The following is a 17820-nucleotide window of genomic DNA, read 5'->3' as shown; positions in this document are numbered from 1 at the left end:
CCCAGGCCAGTTCGGGGCCGACCCAGGGGTTCAGAAAGGCTGCCTTGATCAGGAAACAGCCACAGCGACCGCGGAGCATTTGCTATGTGCCAGGCCCTGCGCTGAGGACGTCATACCCCTCATCTTCTCCTGGCAATCACCCTGTGAGTATCCCCATTTTATAGATGAGGAAGCTGAGGCTCAGAGAGATTCAGGAACTTACCTAAGACCCTGCAGCTGAGGGTGGAGACAACCAGGATTTGAACCCGGGTCTCCACTTCGAGCCCGCCCAGGCAACCCAGACCCCAGCTGGACCAGCTCAAGCCCCAGATTCCGTGGCCCAAGGGAAGGGGACTTAATGGGGGACAAACTGTCACGTGGAGAAGGAACAATCATGTGGCATGAAAAGACACACCTCACACAGGTGACAGGTGTAAACAGAGGCTTTAATCTGAACAGCAATGAAGGCGCCAAGGGCTGGGGGCCCCAGGGGGCCCAGGGAAGGAGGGGCCAGGAAGCTGCGGTCTGGACCCTGGGAGGGAGAGAAGGAGGGAGGGAGGGAGGGACTGAGCCTTTCCTAGGAAAACTATTTCTGTGACTCTTGCAGCTCCTGTCCCAGCCTCTGCCCAGGCCTTCGGCCTAGACCTGAAGGCCAAGCCCCTGAATTGTGCTTCTCGGGTGCTCCCCCTTCCCAAAGGCTGTATGGACCCAGATACGGGGAGGGGGCAGTGGAGATGGGCCGACCTGGGCTTGGGCAGGGGAGAGTCTGCGAGACCCAGGCCTGGAAGCAACCCCCCGAAGAAAATTCTGGAACTGGCCTGCTGCTCCCAGCACCCCCTCACCCCCCAGGTGGGCCTGCCCGGCCCAGCCCCTGCCCGTCCTCAGAGCTCATTCTGGAACTCCAGCAGGCAAGCCCGGGGAGGTGGGAGGACGAAGGGGGTGGGCTGCTGTTTCCGGAGCCCTCCCGCGGCCCACTCACCCACCGCCCAGCTAGAGGGGCAGAAGCAGCGGCAGTGAGGGACGTGAGAATGAGGAGAGGAGCCCAGGTTGTCCACGGCCACACTGGCCCCGAGCCCGCCCCCCTTCCTTCAACCCCCTCCCAGCCAGGGAGAGCTTTGGAAAGGCAGGCCTCACCCAATCCGCTGGTGAGCAAGCCCTGCCGGCGCCCTCCAGAGGCTACCCTTGAACCAAAAGCCAAAGAGCAGAAAAGCAAGGATGAGGCACTGGACACAGGTGCCCACAGGCCCAGGGGGCAGCCGTGAGGAGGAGCTGGGAGGGTCACCGGCCACAACAGCCAAGGCTTCTCCCTTCCCGACCCCCCCCCCCCACAGGCTGGCCGCCAGCCTCAGCCTCCAGCCCTCAGGACACCCAGACGCCCACCCAAACAGGGCTCGGGAAATTGACCCACGCCCTGGGGAGCAGCTGCTCCAACCCCTAGAAAGACAACCTGGGAAGGGAAAGCAACGCAGCAGCAGAGTGCCTCCCCTCCCCACAGCGGCCCAGAACAGCCTGGTCTCAAATGGGACTGAACAGGGAGGAGGAGAGGGAGCCCAGGGCGGGAGTGGGGCCCAGGGACCCTGCGCCAGCCCCTCTCTCCTTGCCTGTCCGCCACAGGGGAAGTCAGGAAACTGGCCACACTTTGGTCACTTCTCCCAACTTGGGTCCTTCAGCTTTATGCCCTGAGCCTCCCTCAACCCCGCGCTCACCACCCACCCCAGTAAACAGCCTCTCATCAAACAGAAAGAACAGAGGGAGGGGGTGGGGAGGGGGCCACAGCTGGGGTGGGGGAGGGCAGGCACAAAGAACAGAGGGAGGGGGTGGAGAGGGGCCACAGCTGGGGTGGGGGAGGGCAGGCACTAGCACGATGTGACCGGGTGGATGGGCAACAGGCTCCCGAACTTGAAGTGCTGGATCACCGGGAACTTCTCCAGACACTGCGAGGAGGAGGGAGCAGAGAAGAGAGGTGAGGGCCGCACTGCACCCCTGCCAAGGCCTGCTCAGCCTCTCGGGCCTCCGAGGGACGAGGGACCCCTGGACGACTCCGGAGGCCCGGAGCAGCGCAGTTCCAGCAGGTGTCCACCCAGGGCCCAGGAAGCGGCCAGGCCTTTGGGGGAGGGCAGAGCTTCCGACCCATTCCTGATCACCCCCTCCCATCCAAAGACCTCCCCACTCCACGACAATCAGGTCAGGTCCAGCAAATAACGAGAATGAGAGTGAGTGAGAGGGACCGAGGGAGAGGGAGAGGGAGAGAAGGCAGCCTAACCCCACGAGGCAGGAGCCAAGAAGAGAGGCAGCCAAGTGACATCACTTGGCCCAGGGGGACAAGCTGGGGACCAGAGGTGAAAAGAACCCTCCAGATCATGAGGGTTCTCCCAGCCCTGGAGAAGAGGTGTGGGGATACTGGGACCCAAGCCTGAGAAGGGTCCAAGGCCCATTTTCCCAATGTTCAGTTCTCTAGACTGAAAAAGGCATCTTGGCACTTCAGAGTGAGACAATAAGAACCAGCTGACAGCCGCCCCACCCCCAGGGCAATTCCCAGCAGCCCCGTGCGTGGGGCAGAGAACAAGAGCACTGTGCAGGGGGATGGCCGAGCAGGGGATGGCGCTGCTCCCTGAACCCAGCCCAGCCAGGGCCTCAGCCCCAGGGCTCTGGCAGAGGAGGCAAGACAGAGAGAAGCAGGGCCGACCAAGAAGCTGGCCTGGCCCCGAGGCAGCCGGACCCCAGGCCCACACGGCACAGGACCGGGAAGGTGAGGGGGCCCCAGCTCCCAGCCCCCTGCACCAGCCCTGCCACGCCTGCCCACCACACAGGCAGCAGCCCCGCACATGTGAAGAAGGATCTGCCTCCTCTCAGACCTCTGGCCACAGAAACGGGCAGAATGTGCGCCTCCTGGCTGGGGTGGAACAAGACTTACGGCCTCCGAGAGGGTGAGAGTTCCATCCTGTGACTGTGCTCTCCTCCCACTAACTCGGAGGAATAAAGGCACGCCAGCGCTGGCCCGGGTTCCCTCACCTCAACAAGCAGCCGCAGAGGTGAGGAGGTCTCTGCCCAGCTGTGGGGGGGGGGGGGGAGTGTGTGTGTGTGTGCGTGCATGTGTGTGTCAGAGTGGGGGGTGGGCCACAAGGCCTGAAGGGGGACCAGGGGGTGAGCAGGAAAGAGGGAAATCTACGATGGAAGGATGGGGAACCAAGCTGTGTGTGGGAGCAGAGCTCCAGGCCACAGCCAGGCCCCTGGGCCTGGGGCACAGAAAGTGGGGAGCAGGCAGCTGGGGGTCGGGGGGAGGGAAGAGCAGCAGATCCAGGCCAGAAGAAAAGGCAGCTGCCATTGTGCTTATGTCATGGAGGAAGTGGTGGGAGTTTGTCAAAGGGGGGCCCCCCCCCAGGGTCCTGGAATTCCACAAAGGGTCAAAGGTCAACCTGCTTCTAGCTTTCAGGCCTGAGAAGCTGCAAAGGCAAGAGGCTTAGGGGGAGGGCGCAGGGGCAGAGGTTCTCTCCACTCCGCCCTCAGGGACCCAGAACAAGCTTCCCCAAGGCCTGGGGCTGGGGGGTGGGGGGGCGAGGAGCTGGGCTAAAAGCAAAAGGCTGCTTGGGGCAAAGGAAGTCGGGGGCTCCAGGGTCACAGCAGAGGGAGCCTCCGGCCAGGCCTTCCTCCAGTGACCTGTGCCCCGGCGCTCCCCGTGTCCTGGACAGAGCAGCAGCTTCCGCCTGCCCATGTGCAGACCTTCCAGCTGGAGGCCCTCCCAGGTCCCAGCGACTCGGGGGGAGAAGGGGCTCCCCAGGTCCTGAGAGGCGCTCCTGAAGGGAGCACAGCACGGTGACAGCCCTCAGGAAAGACAGGCCCCACCAGCCACAAGGGTCCCGGAAAGCATCTGGTTCTTCAGTTCAGAAAGGCTGAACTGACAGGCAGTTTGGAGATGCAGACAGCTGGTCCCAGATCCTGATGCCAGGCCCGGTCAGGCCTCTATGGCAGCTCAGGGGACCCGCTCCCCTCCAGCAGCCGTCTCTGGCCAGGGGCTCTGGCCTTTGCTAACCCCCATCTGGACTTCAAGAATGGTGAGCCTCAAAGGTCTTCCCCAAGGACCAAGAACTGGTCTGGAAAAGCAAGTCCTTTCCTTGCTTTTCTCCGAGCAAAGAGCATATGACCACGTGACTCACAGGGACCAAAGACTAAGGGCAACCTGCTAGCAACTTACAAATGAGTGTCGCATGTCACAGAGACTTGGTGTCCCTAAACTAAAGTCAGTGAGTTCCAGCGCTGTCCTACAAAGCCGTGTGGCCGCCGCGCAGCGCCCGGCAGGCTGCGTGCACCCAGGGCTGGAACTTCCCGGTTTCAGGAAGGGCGCTGGGCTGTGTGCTCGGGCTCCCTCTGTCTGGTCCTGAGCCGCGGGCGGTCTTCAGTGGCTGACCTCCTCGCGCTCAACATCCAGAGAAACACCGGCAACTGTTACACCGTGGACCGTTTTGTTTGTGTGGCCCCATCACCATCTCTCATCTTAATCTGCTCCTCCCTCAACCTGTCAGCCAGAGTTCTTTTGCCTCTGGACAGGGCAGGTAGGGAAGGGAGGCAGGGTCTCTTCCGCCCTTAGGGGCCCAGGTCAAGATAAGTTCAGTCACTCAAGTAAGAGCCTGCAGAAAGGACGGCATTTAAGATCCCAAGCAGGAAGGACACCAAAGAGTCCCGCCTGCAGGCAGTCCCCCTCAGCACCCACTGTGGCACTGGGGCGGGCAGGGGTGTCAAGAACAACGGAACACGCGGAGGGCAGGACCCCGGGTGCTCTCCAGCAGGAGGGCCAGCATGGAGGGCTGGGCTGTGGCCGGAAGGAGCCTGCACAGCCCCAGCAAAGGCTCCTCTCAGATTAGAGTGGTATGTGGGCTGGAACCTAAACACAGGATGTGAAGTGCAGAGGAAGGGGACCGGAGGCGGAGAGGGCGGAAGGGAGAGAGAGGGCCAGGCCCGGTCAGTTCCAGAGCCTTTAACCCCTTCAGGGCCACGCAGAGGGATCCAGGCCCATTGGAAGCACTGCTACTACCACATGCACCCAACCCCCCACACCCTGCCCTCCCTGCTCCTCTGCCTCTGCTGACGGGCCTGAGTGAGCTCTGGGTGTCAGGAGGCCACCCGAAGAACCCCCCGTCCCCAGGAGAGGGATGACCAAGGGTCAAGAGAGGCGCACCTGCAGGGCAACGCCTGAGACCACCAGCCTGAGGGTGAAAAAGAGGGGAGGGACTTTGGGACCCACTACTCCAGGTGAGGGACTTCACACCCAAGCCCTCCCCTGGCCAAGGTCAAGCAGTTCCAGGATTGGTCTGCATAAGATGTGGAAGGAGCCAGAGGAAAGCACGGGGTGGGAAGAAATGTCTTCTGCCTATTTGCCAGAAAAGAAGCCACCTCCTTGGCTGGGAAAAGGGTGACAAAGAGGACGAGCAGAGAGGGCAGGAGAGAGGGCAGCCGCCTCCCAGCACGGGGAGCTCTGGACATCCAGACCTCTCCCTGCCTCTCTGACTGGAGAGCAGGGAGGACCACCTGAAGTGGTCATCAAAAATGCCAGCTCCCGGCCTCCCCACAAGCCCTCCCACCTGCCCAGCGATCAGACCCACCAAAGTTGGAGAGACATCACTTTGGATGATGCCTCCAAAGGATAAAATCCTTTCCCAAGCCTGTTTTCACTTTCGTGTCCCCACAGGAGACAGAGCTGAGAAAGGCCTCCAGCCATTTGACAAGTGGGAACAGAGACCCCCGAGCAGCGGGGCCTTGGCTCAGTCACAGGGCAGAGCTGGGCCTCAGTCCAGTGCTTTTCCGACTGCCCATCCCACAGACAAGAGATTCTGAGGCCTCAAGCGTCAGAGGGGCTGGCCGGCAATTCAGAGCTGGATTCAGAGCAAAACAGCGGGGTGGGGGTGAGGAAGCAGCAGCCCAGGACCAAGAGTGCGGGGCGGTCCCCACTCACCTCGGCCTTATACATGCGGATGAGACCCTGGTTCACTTTGGACCAGGAGGGGACGGCGCTGATGTTCCACAGCTGGTTGGAGTGCTCTGCAAAGGGGCCTGTCTTCATCTGGAAGAAAAGAGTCCACAAGCTGGAGAGATGGGTCCCCTGCTCCCCCGCAGCAAGGTTGCCGGAGCATACACATGTACACACACGCGCAAGCTGCAGGCCCGTACGTATACGTGGACACACACGTGCACACACACACACAAGTGCCAGAGACAGGGTCCCTCTTGGCCTGCCACAGGCAGAGCTGGAAGAGCCGAGGGAGGGGTCGGTTTGGGGGAGGGCCCAGACTAAACCCAGGCATCTGACTGCCCTCTGCATGGCAGGCAGAAGGGGAAGGAAAAGAGGGGGCAGACATGAGCCACAGGGCACCTGCAACAGATGCGGGAGGAAGGTCTGTTTAGAAAGCCAGCCTGAGCTGGCAGGGGAGCGGGGAAGGGAGGGCAGCGGCAGCGGCAGCAGCGAGGGACAGGCAGGAGCAAGGACAGTTCCGTTCCCGGTCCCTCCTCTTGGAAGAAATTCTGCGGCAAGCCCAGTGGAGCCCCCGTGATATCAGCAACCACCGCGCTGAGACGAGGAAGCTCGTGCACCTGAGTGCACCCCTCGGCCAGCACAAGGCCAGCACAAGGCCAGCACGTCTGTATTTATCAACAAGCAGTTCACAATCCCCCACCACACAGTCCCCCCCCTACCCCGGGCTGATAAGCAACACTGATGCTGGGGGAACGGGGCTCAGCACCCGGAGCCCCAGGTTTCAGAAGAAAGAGTTTGAAAAGCAAAGAGGCTGAGCTGGCAAGTAAAGCAGACTTGGACCTTGAGTAGGGGGAAGGTTCCAGAAGAGGCTGTGTGTGGAGGCGGGGCTGGTGGAGAGCGGTTCCAGAGAGAAGGGATGGGTCTCTATACTGGGCATCATAAGCATAAGGTCCCAGGAACACAAACCCCCCACCCTTCAGCTGTGGACTCGCCTGGGGACCCACTCTCGCAGGCCTCTCACCCCTGCAGTAAGGCAACTCTTACAAAACTGTAAGATCTAAGTCGAAAAAGCTGCCATTTTACCCTTGCCATCTCCCTCCCCTGGCCCAAGCCCCCCAAAGCCTGTCTCAACCCCCGGGTTCAGTAGCAAGGACAACAGGCTCCTTCCTCGAGCAGTGAGGCCACGGCCCATGGCCCCCACAGGGCTTCTCCTGGGCCAGTCCCTTCACCCAGAATCATTCCCCTCCTCTCTGTAAGGCTCCCTCCTCCAGGAAGGCAGCCAGGAGCCCCCAGCCTGCAGGGGCTTGGCCTTCAGGGCGCTTTGTTCCCAAAGTCCCACTCCGTCAGGCTCCACCCCGCCCTCCCCTCGCCCCGCCCCTTCCCCAGGCTCTCTGCCCCACGGGAGGAGCGCTAGGCTCCAGCCCTCTCTTGCATACTTCCAGGCCCCGAGAAGCTCAGGGATCACGAGCTGGGGAACCAGTTTCACTCTGGACTAGGCCCCCCGTGAGCAAACCACCCAGGAGGCACCCTGCTGGCTCTGTCACAGCCGCAGCTCCAGGGGTCTGCTCAGCGAGGGCTCCATGGCCAAGGCTGGCCCAGGGACGTGGGGAAACCAGGGGTTCTGCCTGTGGGCCAGCCTCCCCCACTAGGGACACGGGGTGGGGGACCCAAAAGGCCTCTCTGGCCTGCTGGCAGAGCCGGGGGAAGGCCCAAGCTCCGGAGCCCCAGTGGCCTGGGCCGCCTCCATGGAAAGGCCAGAGATGCTATTTAGAGGGGCTGCCCGCCCACACCCCCAGCCTTCAGGGTCCCAAGGTCTTCATAAGGTCCTTCAGAACGAGCCTCTGCAACTCTGGAAAGGAAAGCAGATAAGGGGGGAAAAGGAATGGGGTCGAGAAGACAAAAAAAATTCGCTCATTCTAGCCACAAAGGGAGAAGAGAAAGAGCGAGAACGAGCTAGCAAGCTGCAGTCCCGCAGTGACCCCAGGGGAATCGTATGAGTCAGAGCAGCCATATTGAGCAGGAAATTACTCACAGACGCTGCGTTCCTGCCTCTCCACTCCCAAGAGAATCGGCCTTTTGTAAATGGTTCCTCTGTCAGTAACTGAGGGGGGTGGGGTGGGGGGAGGCTCTGCACAGCGCCTTCCTGTCAGCTCCTTCCCTTCCAGCTGAAATCTGATCCCTCCCTTCCCAAAACTCCAAATTTAGAAGCCAGATTGAAACTGAAATTCTTTTCCTGCCTGCCCTGGGCTCTTAAAGGCGCCAGGGCTGCATTTCCTGAGGCGGCAGGAGCCCTGCAAGGTGAGGTCCCTCATCCGGGATGCTCGGGGCCACGGGGCAGGTCCCAGGCTGGTCCCGGCGGGAGGAAAAGCGCAGTCTCATCTCCAACTTCTTGTTTGTGAAATCTCCCAGCTGCACCAGCTCTAGCGATCCGTGGGGTCTCTCCAGAGGCAACACTGCCCCCTTCCTGACCACAGCACACAGAGCTCCACGCAGGCCGCCAGGTCCCCAGGTCCCAGCGTCAGGCCTCGGGCCTCCCTCACCACCACTGGGGGGCTGAGAAAACCCTGGTCTGGGTGGTGAGCCCAGACTCCGGAGAACTAGCACAATGTGTGCCACCATCAGGAACCGCGCCAGCCTGCTCTAGGCTGGCCGAGTGGGTGAGAGGGGCTCTTGCCGGTCACCTCAGCTCTGGGGCACGTCCCCTGCTAGTGTCCAACGTCCACCACCAGGCCCAAGCACCGAGGCCCAGGGTGAAAACCAGGCCTCGCAGAGAGCGTGTGGAACAACCAAGGAACTCTAGGGCCTGCCGGCCTCCTCCCGGTTCATGCCTCTCCCTCAACTGTTCCGAAAACCTCCACCGAGTTCAATGTGTCTTTAGTGCCACCCAGTGGCCACTGTAGGATTTCCTCTAGCAGAGGACCTGGGTCCCAAACTTTAGGAAAGCTTTGGGGTTTTCATAACCGGAATAACCAAACAAACAAACAAGGAAACAAAGTTTTAACCTGGAGTCAATTCCCATACTCCCTGAGGCCCAGCCTGGCCTTCTCCTTGTTAGTTACTGACAGGGACCCAGGGGCCTGGCCAGCCAAAACAGCTTAGCCTCTCACCCCCAGGAGCGGGCGAAGCCACCCCTCTCCTCGCCCAGCTCCTCCTGGGCCCCCCCCCCCCCAGCTCCGCAGAGCCTCCCATTCTGCTCTGGGGAGGGCAGCCTGTGACTGGCTCTCAAGGCAGTGAGCCAGGCTGCCCCAGAGTCCCTCCGACCTTGGGCTGCCTACGGTGCTGAAGGCAGCAGATCTCTGAGAGTCAAGTGGTGGCCGCCCAGCCGTCAGGACGGCCTTCATTTGCTGACTTGGAAAAACGTGGCATTCCCCTCTGGCCTCTGGAGTTTGGCGGAGGCCTGAGCCGAATGCTGACCAGGAGAGTCTGGAGCTATGGCTGCTTAGCCAGGCGTCTCCCCCTCTTCAGGGGGCTCAGAACGGGCAGCCAAGAGAGAAGCAAGCCCACACAGGCAGGGGCGTCCACGGGTGTGCGAGGGACATCACCGGGCCAGCAGGAATGCCTGCGGGCGTCAGGAAAGAGAACGGGGGCGAGACCCTCTCCAGGTGGCAGAGCCAGGGTGCCCTTTGGAAGTCTGTGGGGTGGGTGCCAGGCAGGGAGGATGAAAGGTCCCCACACCTCCTGAAAGAGAGGCCCGAGTGCAGTGGGTCCCCAGCTTTCATGTACGATCACCCGGCATATGTGTTTAAATTCAGGTTCCTAGCACTCCTCCCCCAAGCTTCTGATTCAGAAAGCTGGGGTGGGGCCCAAGAACGTGCATTTTCACAAGCTCCCCAGGTGACCCTGAGGAAGCGGTCCCAGGCTGCACGGGCGGGAGGCCCTACTTTAGCAGGACAACGACACCCAGTTAAACGACCCCCGCTGGGTGGGCTGGGGGTCCAGGCCCGCTCACTTGCGCTTCCAGCACCTCCCCTGGCCCAGGTCCGGCAAAGGTGTGTCCCTTCAGCAGGGATCTGTCCCGCCGTCCACTCCAGTCTCTCCAACTCTTGCAATGGCTTCGTCACACACGTCCACACGCACATAGCTCTGCGGACCCTGTGGCCCCCACCCGCAAGATGCTGACACCCCCCCCACCCCACCCCCAACAATACCCACCCACCCTTCAGACCTGCTGCGTCGGTCACCAAGTCCACCTAATGACCAGGTCTTAATCCGTCAGCTCCAGTAGAAACCCCAGAGTACTGATTTAGAGGAAGAGAGCCTGGACAGTCAGAAGGTGGCCTAACCTTTCCGAGAGGCCTGGCTGGGCTTCCTTTTCAACAACCCACTTCAGGGGTTGGCCCTGCCATCTTCAGACAGCAGCTCTGGCTCCTGTGTCCAAAGCCACCAGCCTCAGTCCCTTTCAGCCCGGAGGCTGCCGCGGGCTCCTCCCTCACTCCCTTCCCCTCACCTCGGTGATAAACAGGATACACTCCAGGAACATGTAGTCCTTGTGGTTCTCGTTCACGGCCTTCTCATCGACAAAGTGCCTGGGCTCCAGATTCGGGTGGTCTGGAAACAGCAAAGCGGCCCAGGGTTCAGAACCGGGCGTTCGCACCGCCGGGGCACCGCAGCCCAGTGCCATCTGCACCCACCCCAGGGCTGCACCCACCCCAGGACTGCGGTCCTGCCCACCGCCCTCAACGCCTGATCTCGCTGGAGCAATCAATGGCCCTGTGCAGGTTTGTACTCTAGTGTAATAAGCTCCGGTTCTGCTTCTTTCCAGCCATGCAACTCAGTTTCCTCATCTGTGCAGTGGGGCTGTGGAGTGCCACCTGAACGTCAGGACCACCGTAAAGCACTCGGCATGGTGCCTGCACAGGTAAGTGCTGGTCAGCGGTTTGCCGGCAAAGACCCTTCCCAGGGTCCTTGCGATGATCTACCTGAAGCACAGAGAGCAGTGCCTGGTACAGGGAAGTACTCAACAAAGGGTCGTTTATTAATATGATTTCGTAGGCGGTTAATCCTACGTGGAAATAGACGTGGACCCTTCACCCGCTCTGGCTTGCCCGTGGGAAAGTGGGGGGAACCCCCAGAGCGGGCCCGGAGCGAGCAGCAGCTCCTCGATGGGCCCCCCTGTGCACGGCTCGATAATAACAGTGGGTGATGCTGGTCACTGAGTCAGAAGAACCCCTCGTTTTCTACATAAAACCCCGCAGCTGCTGCCAGGAGCCGGGGCGCATTTCACACCAGTCCATTATGCGCCAGGCGCCCTCGCCCCAGCCCGTGTCACTTTCCATTATCTGCCTCAGCCTCCCCAGCCTGCCACGCCAGCTGCAGCAGAAGGTCGGCAGCAAGCAGCCTCCGTCGATAGCCGGTCTAATGCCTGCTTTACAAGCTGTCACTGTGTGCCCTGGGCAGGAGGGGAGGGAAGGAGGGAAGGGAGGAGGGCCAGGGTACCTCAGTACCTATCAGCTGTGAACTGCCCCAGATGAAGGGCAGAAACTGGAAGTCATCCAGGCCCCACACGCCCTGGCTGCCGGCCGGCTCCATCCTGTACGTCTTCTGGAGCTTCCGCATAACCTCAAGGTACCTGCACGGGAGGGCAGGGAAGGGAGGGGAGGTGGCAAAAAGTAGAAAGACAGTCTCAACCCTTCGGCCACTGGGAGCAAAGGAGGCCAGAAATAACCATCTAAGAGTGTAACAGATCTCCTTTTCAACTCAAAACTACCTGCCTATGTTATGCATCAGCTGATACGCTCAAAATTACAGAACTTCATTTTCTTCTCTCACACTCAGCCTCCTTTTGGCCCAGGAAAGGGGCAAAACACCAACTGGGAAAGGGAGTTAGTGCCATCACCTCCTGACAACTTGAGAGCCTGGGCAGGAGCTGCAGCTTCTCTCGCTTCGGGTTGCCCATAGGAAAGCTGATGGGAGTCCAAGGAGATCATCCCCTAGATCCCTCCGGGAACCGCCCTTGGCGCTGCGGCATCAGCAGCACCAGAGTGGGGCCCAGAACAGATGTGCCAGCGCCCTCTGGTGACGGAGACACTCCCATGTGCCGGGAGGTGGTCTGGGTGGTGAGGGGAGCAGGTCAGAGCCTGACTGCCTGGGTTCAGCTGGCTGTGACCTCAGTGAAGGGACCTGATTTCTCTATGCCTCAGTTTCCTCATCTATAAAATGGAAATGAGGGTCTTCGTGATAAGAGTTGTATGTAAAGCGCTTAGAAGTTACCTCTACGTGATAAATGCCACAGAAGCATTAGCAGTCATTATGTAACATTCCCTTCACTTATTTTTACTTGAATTTGAACCTGCCGGAAGGAGGAGTCTTGGACACCCTGTTCACAGTCACAGCTTGATTAGGACAGGACAAGAGAACCAACAGCCACTCGGGAGCCCCCTCTAGCACCCTGTCCCCAGTCTGATGGTAACAAGGAGGAAGGAGACCCCTGGCTCCTCCTCCCACTGGCAGCCACCCCTCCCGCCTGGCTCACTCACCGATTGAACACCTTGAAGACAATGGCTATTTGGTCGTCCACTCGCAGCACCCCTATCTTGCAGAGACAGCAGAGGAAAGCAGCAAAGGCAGCTTCATGTCCTGGGGGAGAAAAAACAGCCGAGGTTGACAGTCTTCCAGAAGGCGTGGGACTGTTCTTGGTCTCACCAGAGTCCAAGTCACTGTTAACTTCCCCTCTAAGGAGGGAGGTCAACACAGAGGTAACGGGGCCTCTTCCCCATCCAGAAAGAACTAGGTCCTTTTAAGAACCACCAGTACTATAATACTACTCCTAAAAAGGCCCAGGCTGGTGATTCTTAAATAGGCATTCACATTTTATTTTGGAGGTTTAGCTCACTCATCAATTCTACTCTATTTATTCAGCACCTACTACAGGTGGCAATCACTGTCCGTGTCAGGCACTAGAGGGACAGAGGCCAAAAGTCCCTGCCCTTGTTTGATAGTCTATGACCTATCAGGATGACAGACATTAAATATACAATCACTTCTATGAACCTACCTCTGAAGGAGAAGGATAGGGTGATACTTGGCGGATATCACAGGGGGATCCTGACATTAGGGTTCAGGAAGGTTTCCCTTCAGAAATAATATTTAATTTGAAAGATGAGTAAGAGCTGGCAAGGCACAGGGCGTGAGGGAAGCCAGAAGAGCACTCTAGCCAGGAGAAACAGCATATGGAAAGGCCCTGAGGCAAAAAAAAAAAACCAACCCTGATATGTCTGAAGAACCCTAGGAAGGCCAGTCTGGCTAAAGCAGAGAGAGCAAGGGAGAAAGTGTAATGCAATGAGGCTGGAGATCAGACAGGCATTTACAGCCACAGTAAAAAAGTTCAGACTTTATCCTAAGAGCAATAGGAGCCACTGAAGGCTTCTAAGCATGATCACATTCTAAGCATGGCCACACTGCAGGGTCAAAAGGCACCCCCCTTCCTTCCCAGTCATGTCAAATAGAAATGGTCAGCGCTACAGAAACCACTGGCTGGACTCTGGGCCGAATCCCATGGTTCACGGTGTCATAATAAACATATCTGGAGGGAGGGGAGGAGAGAATATTTCAGTGACTTCCTGTCCTATTTCTGCAGAATAAGGGTCCCTCCAAGGGCCTGGAAAGCTTATGAGCTGTTACTTTCACCTGCACAGTTTTTGATCATGACCAGCCAGAGTCCAAGCCACCATCACTCAGGGGCAGTCATCACCCTTGCACAACTAAGAGCATCTGAGAGTGGAGGAAAAACCCAGCCCCTGCTGACCTGGCCACTCTCGCCTCCAGGTCTTTCTGGTTGGCTGGTCTCAGTCAAAGCGCCGCCCCTAAAAGTCTCACTTGATAATAAGCCTGTTCCTCAGCATCAGGGGGGCAGATGACAAAACTTTCCCATGACCCAGGTCCAAGGGGGCCCTTCTCCAGGCCTCCCCCTGTGGCCTGGGCTCCTCCAGAGGCAAGGGAAGGGCCCGAGAGAGCAGCAGCTCTTGCATTTGCCTGCTTCAGTGTGGAAAGGAAAAGAAAGGCGGGCCTCTCAAAGCAGCGACCCTCCTCAGCCACGCCTGACCTAGATAGAGAACAGCCCCCTTCCCTTTTAAGATGCCCACAGCGCTCCCTCTGAAGGGCACCGAGTGGCTAACAGCAACGCGCCACAGCGCTGCCAGCGGCTACCAGGCTCTTTCAGTCCTCAAGGCTTCCGTAAGCGGTTGTCTTGGGATACAGTAAGTGCTCAACAAATTATCAGTTTGGTGATGACGATGAGCGCACAGCGGGGCCACCTTTACAAGGAACAGAGGTCAGCTCTGCGCCTACAGCCACCATGCACGTGGCACCAGCTCCCCCTGGTGGACCAAGCCAGAGCAGCAGGCGTGGACCTGCACCTGCCGCGCGGCACCCCAGCTGGCTCCCTCACCCCACCAACACGACCCAGAGCGAAGAGGAGGCCACCCGAGAAAGGGCCACTGCGAAGCCAAGCAGGCGCCGCCACAGTAACGGGTACCTGTGCCGTAGTCGATGCGCGTGGAGTTCCCTACTGACTCCTTTAGGTAAACAGCCACCTCGGGCACAGCGGCTGCCAGATGGGTGGGGACCACTGTGGCCACCAAGTTTTCTGCTTCCTGATAACACAAGAGACACAAAGTGGTGGCAGCAGATTAGGCAGCACTCAGTGGCCAGGTGCCCAGAGGCAGCATCTTGGCTGCAGCCAGGCTGCCACGGCGAGCAGTCCCGGCTCCCCGCTCTGACTGCCCACAGAAGGAAGAGGAGGGAGAGCATTTATTTTCACACAACAGAGACCACCCTGGGGTGGCTCTTCATCTGCTGACCCTCCCTCCGGGGGACACAGTTCTGGGGGCAAGACAGGAGGGATCTAAAAAGAAGCCATTCGACTTTCCCAGCTAGTAACTCACTGACATCTCCAGAGATGTCCTCTTTCTTCATAGTCCCAGCTAGGGAGTTTGTGCCCGACGTCCACCAAAGACGTATGCAAGGACGTTCACGGCAGCATTATTTACAGCAGCCAAAACGTGGAAACAACCCACACCTGAACTGTCCATCAACTGTCCATCAGCTGAACAATCCATAGAATGGATAACTTGTGCTATGGTCATACCCTGGAACACTGCGTAGCACTGAGGAAGGTCCACTGCTCCGCACAACACAGGTGAATCGCACAATGTTGAGCAAAAGAAGCCGGACATTTACGTGAAGTTCAAAACCAGGCAAAATCGACCTATAGGATAGCAGTCAGAAGAGTCTGGGGGATATCGACTAGAAAGGGGCACAAAGGCCCTGCTGAAGTGCTGGAATGTTCCCTGGCGTGATATGGATGGATGCAAGGGTAAAAACATGTTAAGATCTATCAAGCTGTACATGATTGATAACTATGATTTGTCAGCTTTAAGTTATAACTTAATAAAAAAAAAAAATGCCCATGTGCCATCTCAGAGACCAGAAGCAGCCCCAGGCCACTCTTACGCAGGGACAGTGTTTTGCTGGGTCCTTAGGACTCCCCTCTGCTCCATGTGAAAACACTGGGCCAAAGAAACTAGGACGCAAGTTTCTCTAAGTTCAGTCTATAAACACCTGGCATGAGGGACTTCCCTGGTGGTCCAGTGGTTAAGACTCTGCACTTCCAATGCAGGGGGTGCAGGGTTCAATCCCTGTTGGGGGGACTAACATCCCACATGTTGCGTGGCGTGGCCAAAAAACAAAAAAACAAAAACAACAAAAAATCACCTGGCATGAGAATCTCCTGGAGACCTGGTGAGAATCTGGACTCCCAGGGGTGGCTATCCTGCATTTTTATTTTTTGTTTGCTTCTAACAGGTATTACCTTTGCATGACTCAAAAATAAACACATTATAAAAGGGATGCATTGAGAAGTCTTACTCCACCCATTCCCATCCACCCCCTCACCCCACCCTCAAAAAAAAAAAAAACCCAGCCTTATTTGCCTCTTACATATCCTTCCAGTGCAAACTGAGCAATACAAACATACCTTTTTTGTTTCCCCTCTTTCTTACCAAAAGGCAGCTTGGGGGGCTTCCCTGGTGGCGCAGTGGTTGAGAATCTGCCTGCTAATGCAGGGGACACGGGTTCGAGCCCTGGTCTGGGAAGATCCCACATGCCACGGAGCAGCTGGGCCCGTGAGCCACAACTACTGAGCCTGCGCATCTGGAGCCTGTGCTCCGCAACAAGAGAGGCCACGATAGTGAGAGGCCCGCGCACCGCGATGAAGAGCGGTCCCCGCACCGCGATGAACAGTGGTCCCCACTTGCCGCAACTAGAGAAAGCCCTCGCACGAACCGAAGACCCAACACAGCCAAAAATAAATAAATAAATAAAGTAGCTATAAAATTTAAAAAAAAAAAAAAGAAGGGCAACAAAAAATTAAAAAAAAAAAAAAAAAAAGGCAGCTTGCCGTGTGCATAACGCCCCGGCTCCCCTGTAACCTAACAGTATAGTCGGCCCTTTGTATCCATAGATGGAGAACCCGTGGATACAGAGGGCTGACCGAACCTCGCCATTTTATACAAGGGACTTGAGCATCCGTGGGGGGTCCCGGAACCAATCCCCCACCGATACCGAGGGACCACTGGAAGTTGCGGTCCCTTCCCCTGAGTTCCCTAGTCGGCCTCCCTCTTCTTTCTCAGAGCTGCATGGTACTCCCTGGGTGGACTTTCCAGTTTATTTAACGGATAATAAACTGCAGATGGACACGTGGGACGTTTCAATCCGTTGCTACAATCACCTAATAAACAGCCCTGTGCAGAGGACTGCGCGTCCACAGTGGTGATTCCCGGAGGACGGCGGGGGAGAGGGTAAACGCAGTTGTACTTCGGGAAACGGAACCGCCATTTTAACAAACTCCCCAGTGATTCTGATATCTGACAGCTTTCTCCCCAGCCCAGCCCCCAAGCCTGTCCTGCGGCAGCCTCACCTCGTCAAGTTTGGCATACCAGGTCCTGTAGGCCTTGTTCCCGAATCGAGAGGGCTGGTCCACCGGAGGAGTCTCATCAATCCACCTGTCCAGCGTGTTGAGAAGAGCGACCAGTTTCTCAATGGCCTGTGGAGGCAAACAGAGGGGGCCAAGCCACGATGACTAGTGTCCCCAAGCTAGAGGGAAGTCCCAACGGCTGCTGGACAGGGACCGCAAGCCCTGGCACTACTGGCATCTCCCTGCTGTCCCCCTTTCCTCCCAACCACCCTGAATACGAAGGAGGGGACAGGTGAACACAGTGAGCCTCACAGAAGGGGCCCAGCGCTAGGCTGAAGGACCAGCGTGGCTTCCGCAGCCGGCCTCTCTAGCCAGCTCATCCAGGGGCAGCTGCTGCACAAGCACGAGCTGCAGCCCTGACCTGCTTTACTACATCTTACTGGGGTCTTCCGTTTAATGCACAATACCTGCTCATCACTGAACACAGAGATGCAAAAAGGAAGAAAACAAAAATGACCAATAATCCTGCCACCCAGAAATCAACACCATAGGTATCCCCCGCTTTTCGAAAGTTCGCTTTTCGCCACTTTACTTTTACGGAAGACCTACGTTAGTAGCTGTTTTTGCTAACCGAAAGAAATCTAAAGAGGATTTTCACTTTACACCACTTCGGTTTACAGAAGGTTTCATAGAAACGCTCTACTTTCAGATAACGGGGGAACCCGTATTAACATTTTAACGTACTCTTCTATTGCATCTTTTTAATAGTATTTCCCATTGCTTATCATGGTGAGAATTTTGAAGGCAGCTGGACCTGCCTTCAGATCACAGCTAAAACACCATTTGGTTGCTGCAAGACCTTGAGCAAGTGACTTTAACTCTCCGAGCCTGTTTCCTCATCTCAAAAATGGGCATGATGGTAAATAACTCCAAGGGCCGTCACGAGGACTAAGCGACAATCCAT

At 57.8% G+C, this 17820-nt stretch overlaps 1 protein-coding gene across 5 annotated transcripts in view; it reads right to left on the bottom strand.

Annotated features, from left to right (window-relative positions):
• Nucleotides 1-406: 406 nt before the first annotated feature.
• Nucleotides 407-17820, bottom strand: part of PTPA (protein phosphatase 2 phosphatase activator) — a 28419-nt gene continuing 11005 nt past the window's right edge. Inside the window, exons 4-11 of one of the 5 annotated variants that reach the window (XM_082403118.1) lie at nt 16860-16985; nt 14418-14535; nt 12421-12520; nt 11389-11513; nt 10392-10492; nt 5927-6034; nt 1810-1913; nt 407-1750 (exon numbers count right to left, since the gene is read on the bottom strand). In XM_082403118.1, coding sequence (XP_082259244.1) covers nt 1836-1913; nt 5927-6034; nt 10392-10492; nt 11389-11513; nt 12421-12520; nt 14418-14535; nt 16860-16985 — 756 coding nt within the window. In that variant the 3' untranslated portion in view covers nt 407-1750; nt 1810-1835. The other 4 variants (XM_082403117.1, XM_082403116.1, XM_082403119.1 and 1 more) reach the window with 4 other exon arrangements.

The sequence above is a fragment of the Balaenoptera borealis genome (genome assembly GCF_965194805.1).
Source record: "Balaenoptera borealis genome assembly, chromosome: 8".
Taxonomy (NCBI): domain Eukaryota; kingdom Metazoa; phylum Chordata; class Mammalia; order Artiodactyla; family Balaenopteridae; genus Balaenoptera; species Balaenoptera borealis.
Note: the sequence above shows the minus strand (reverse complement) of the source record. Positions and strands in the feature narration are given on the sequence as shown.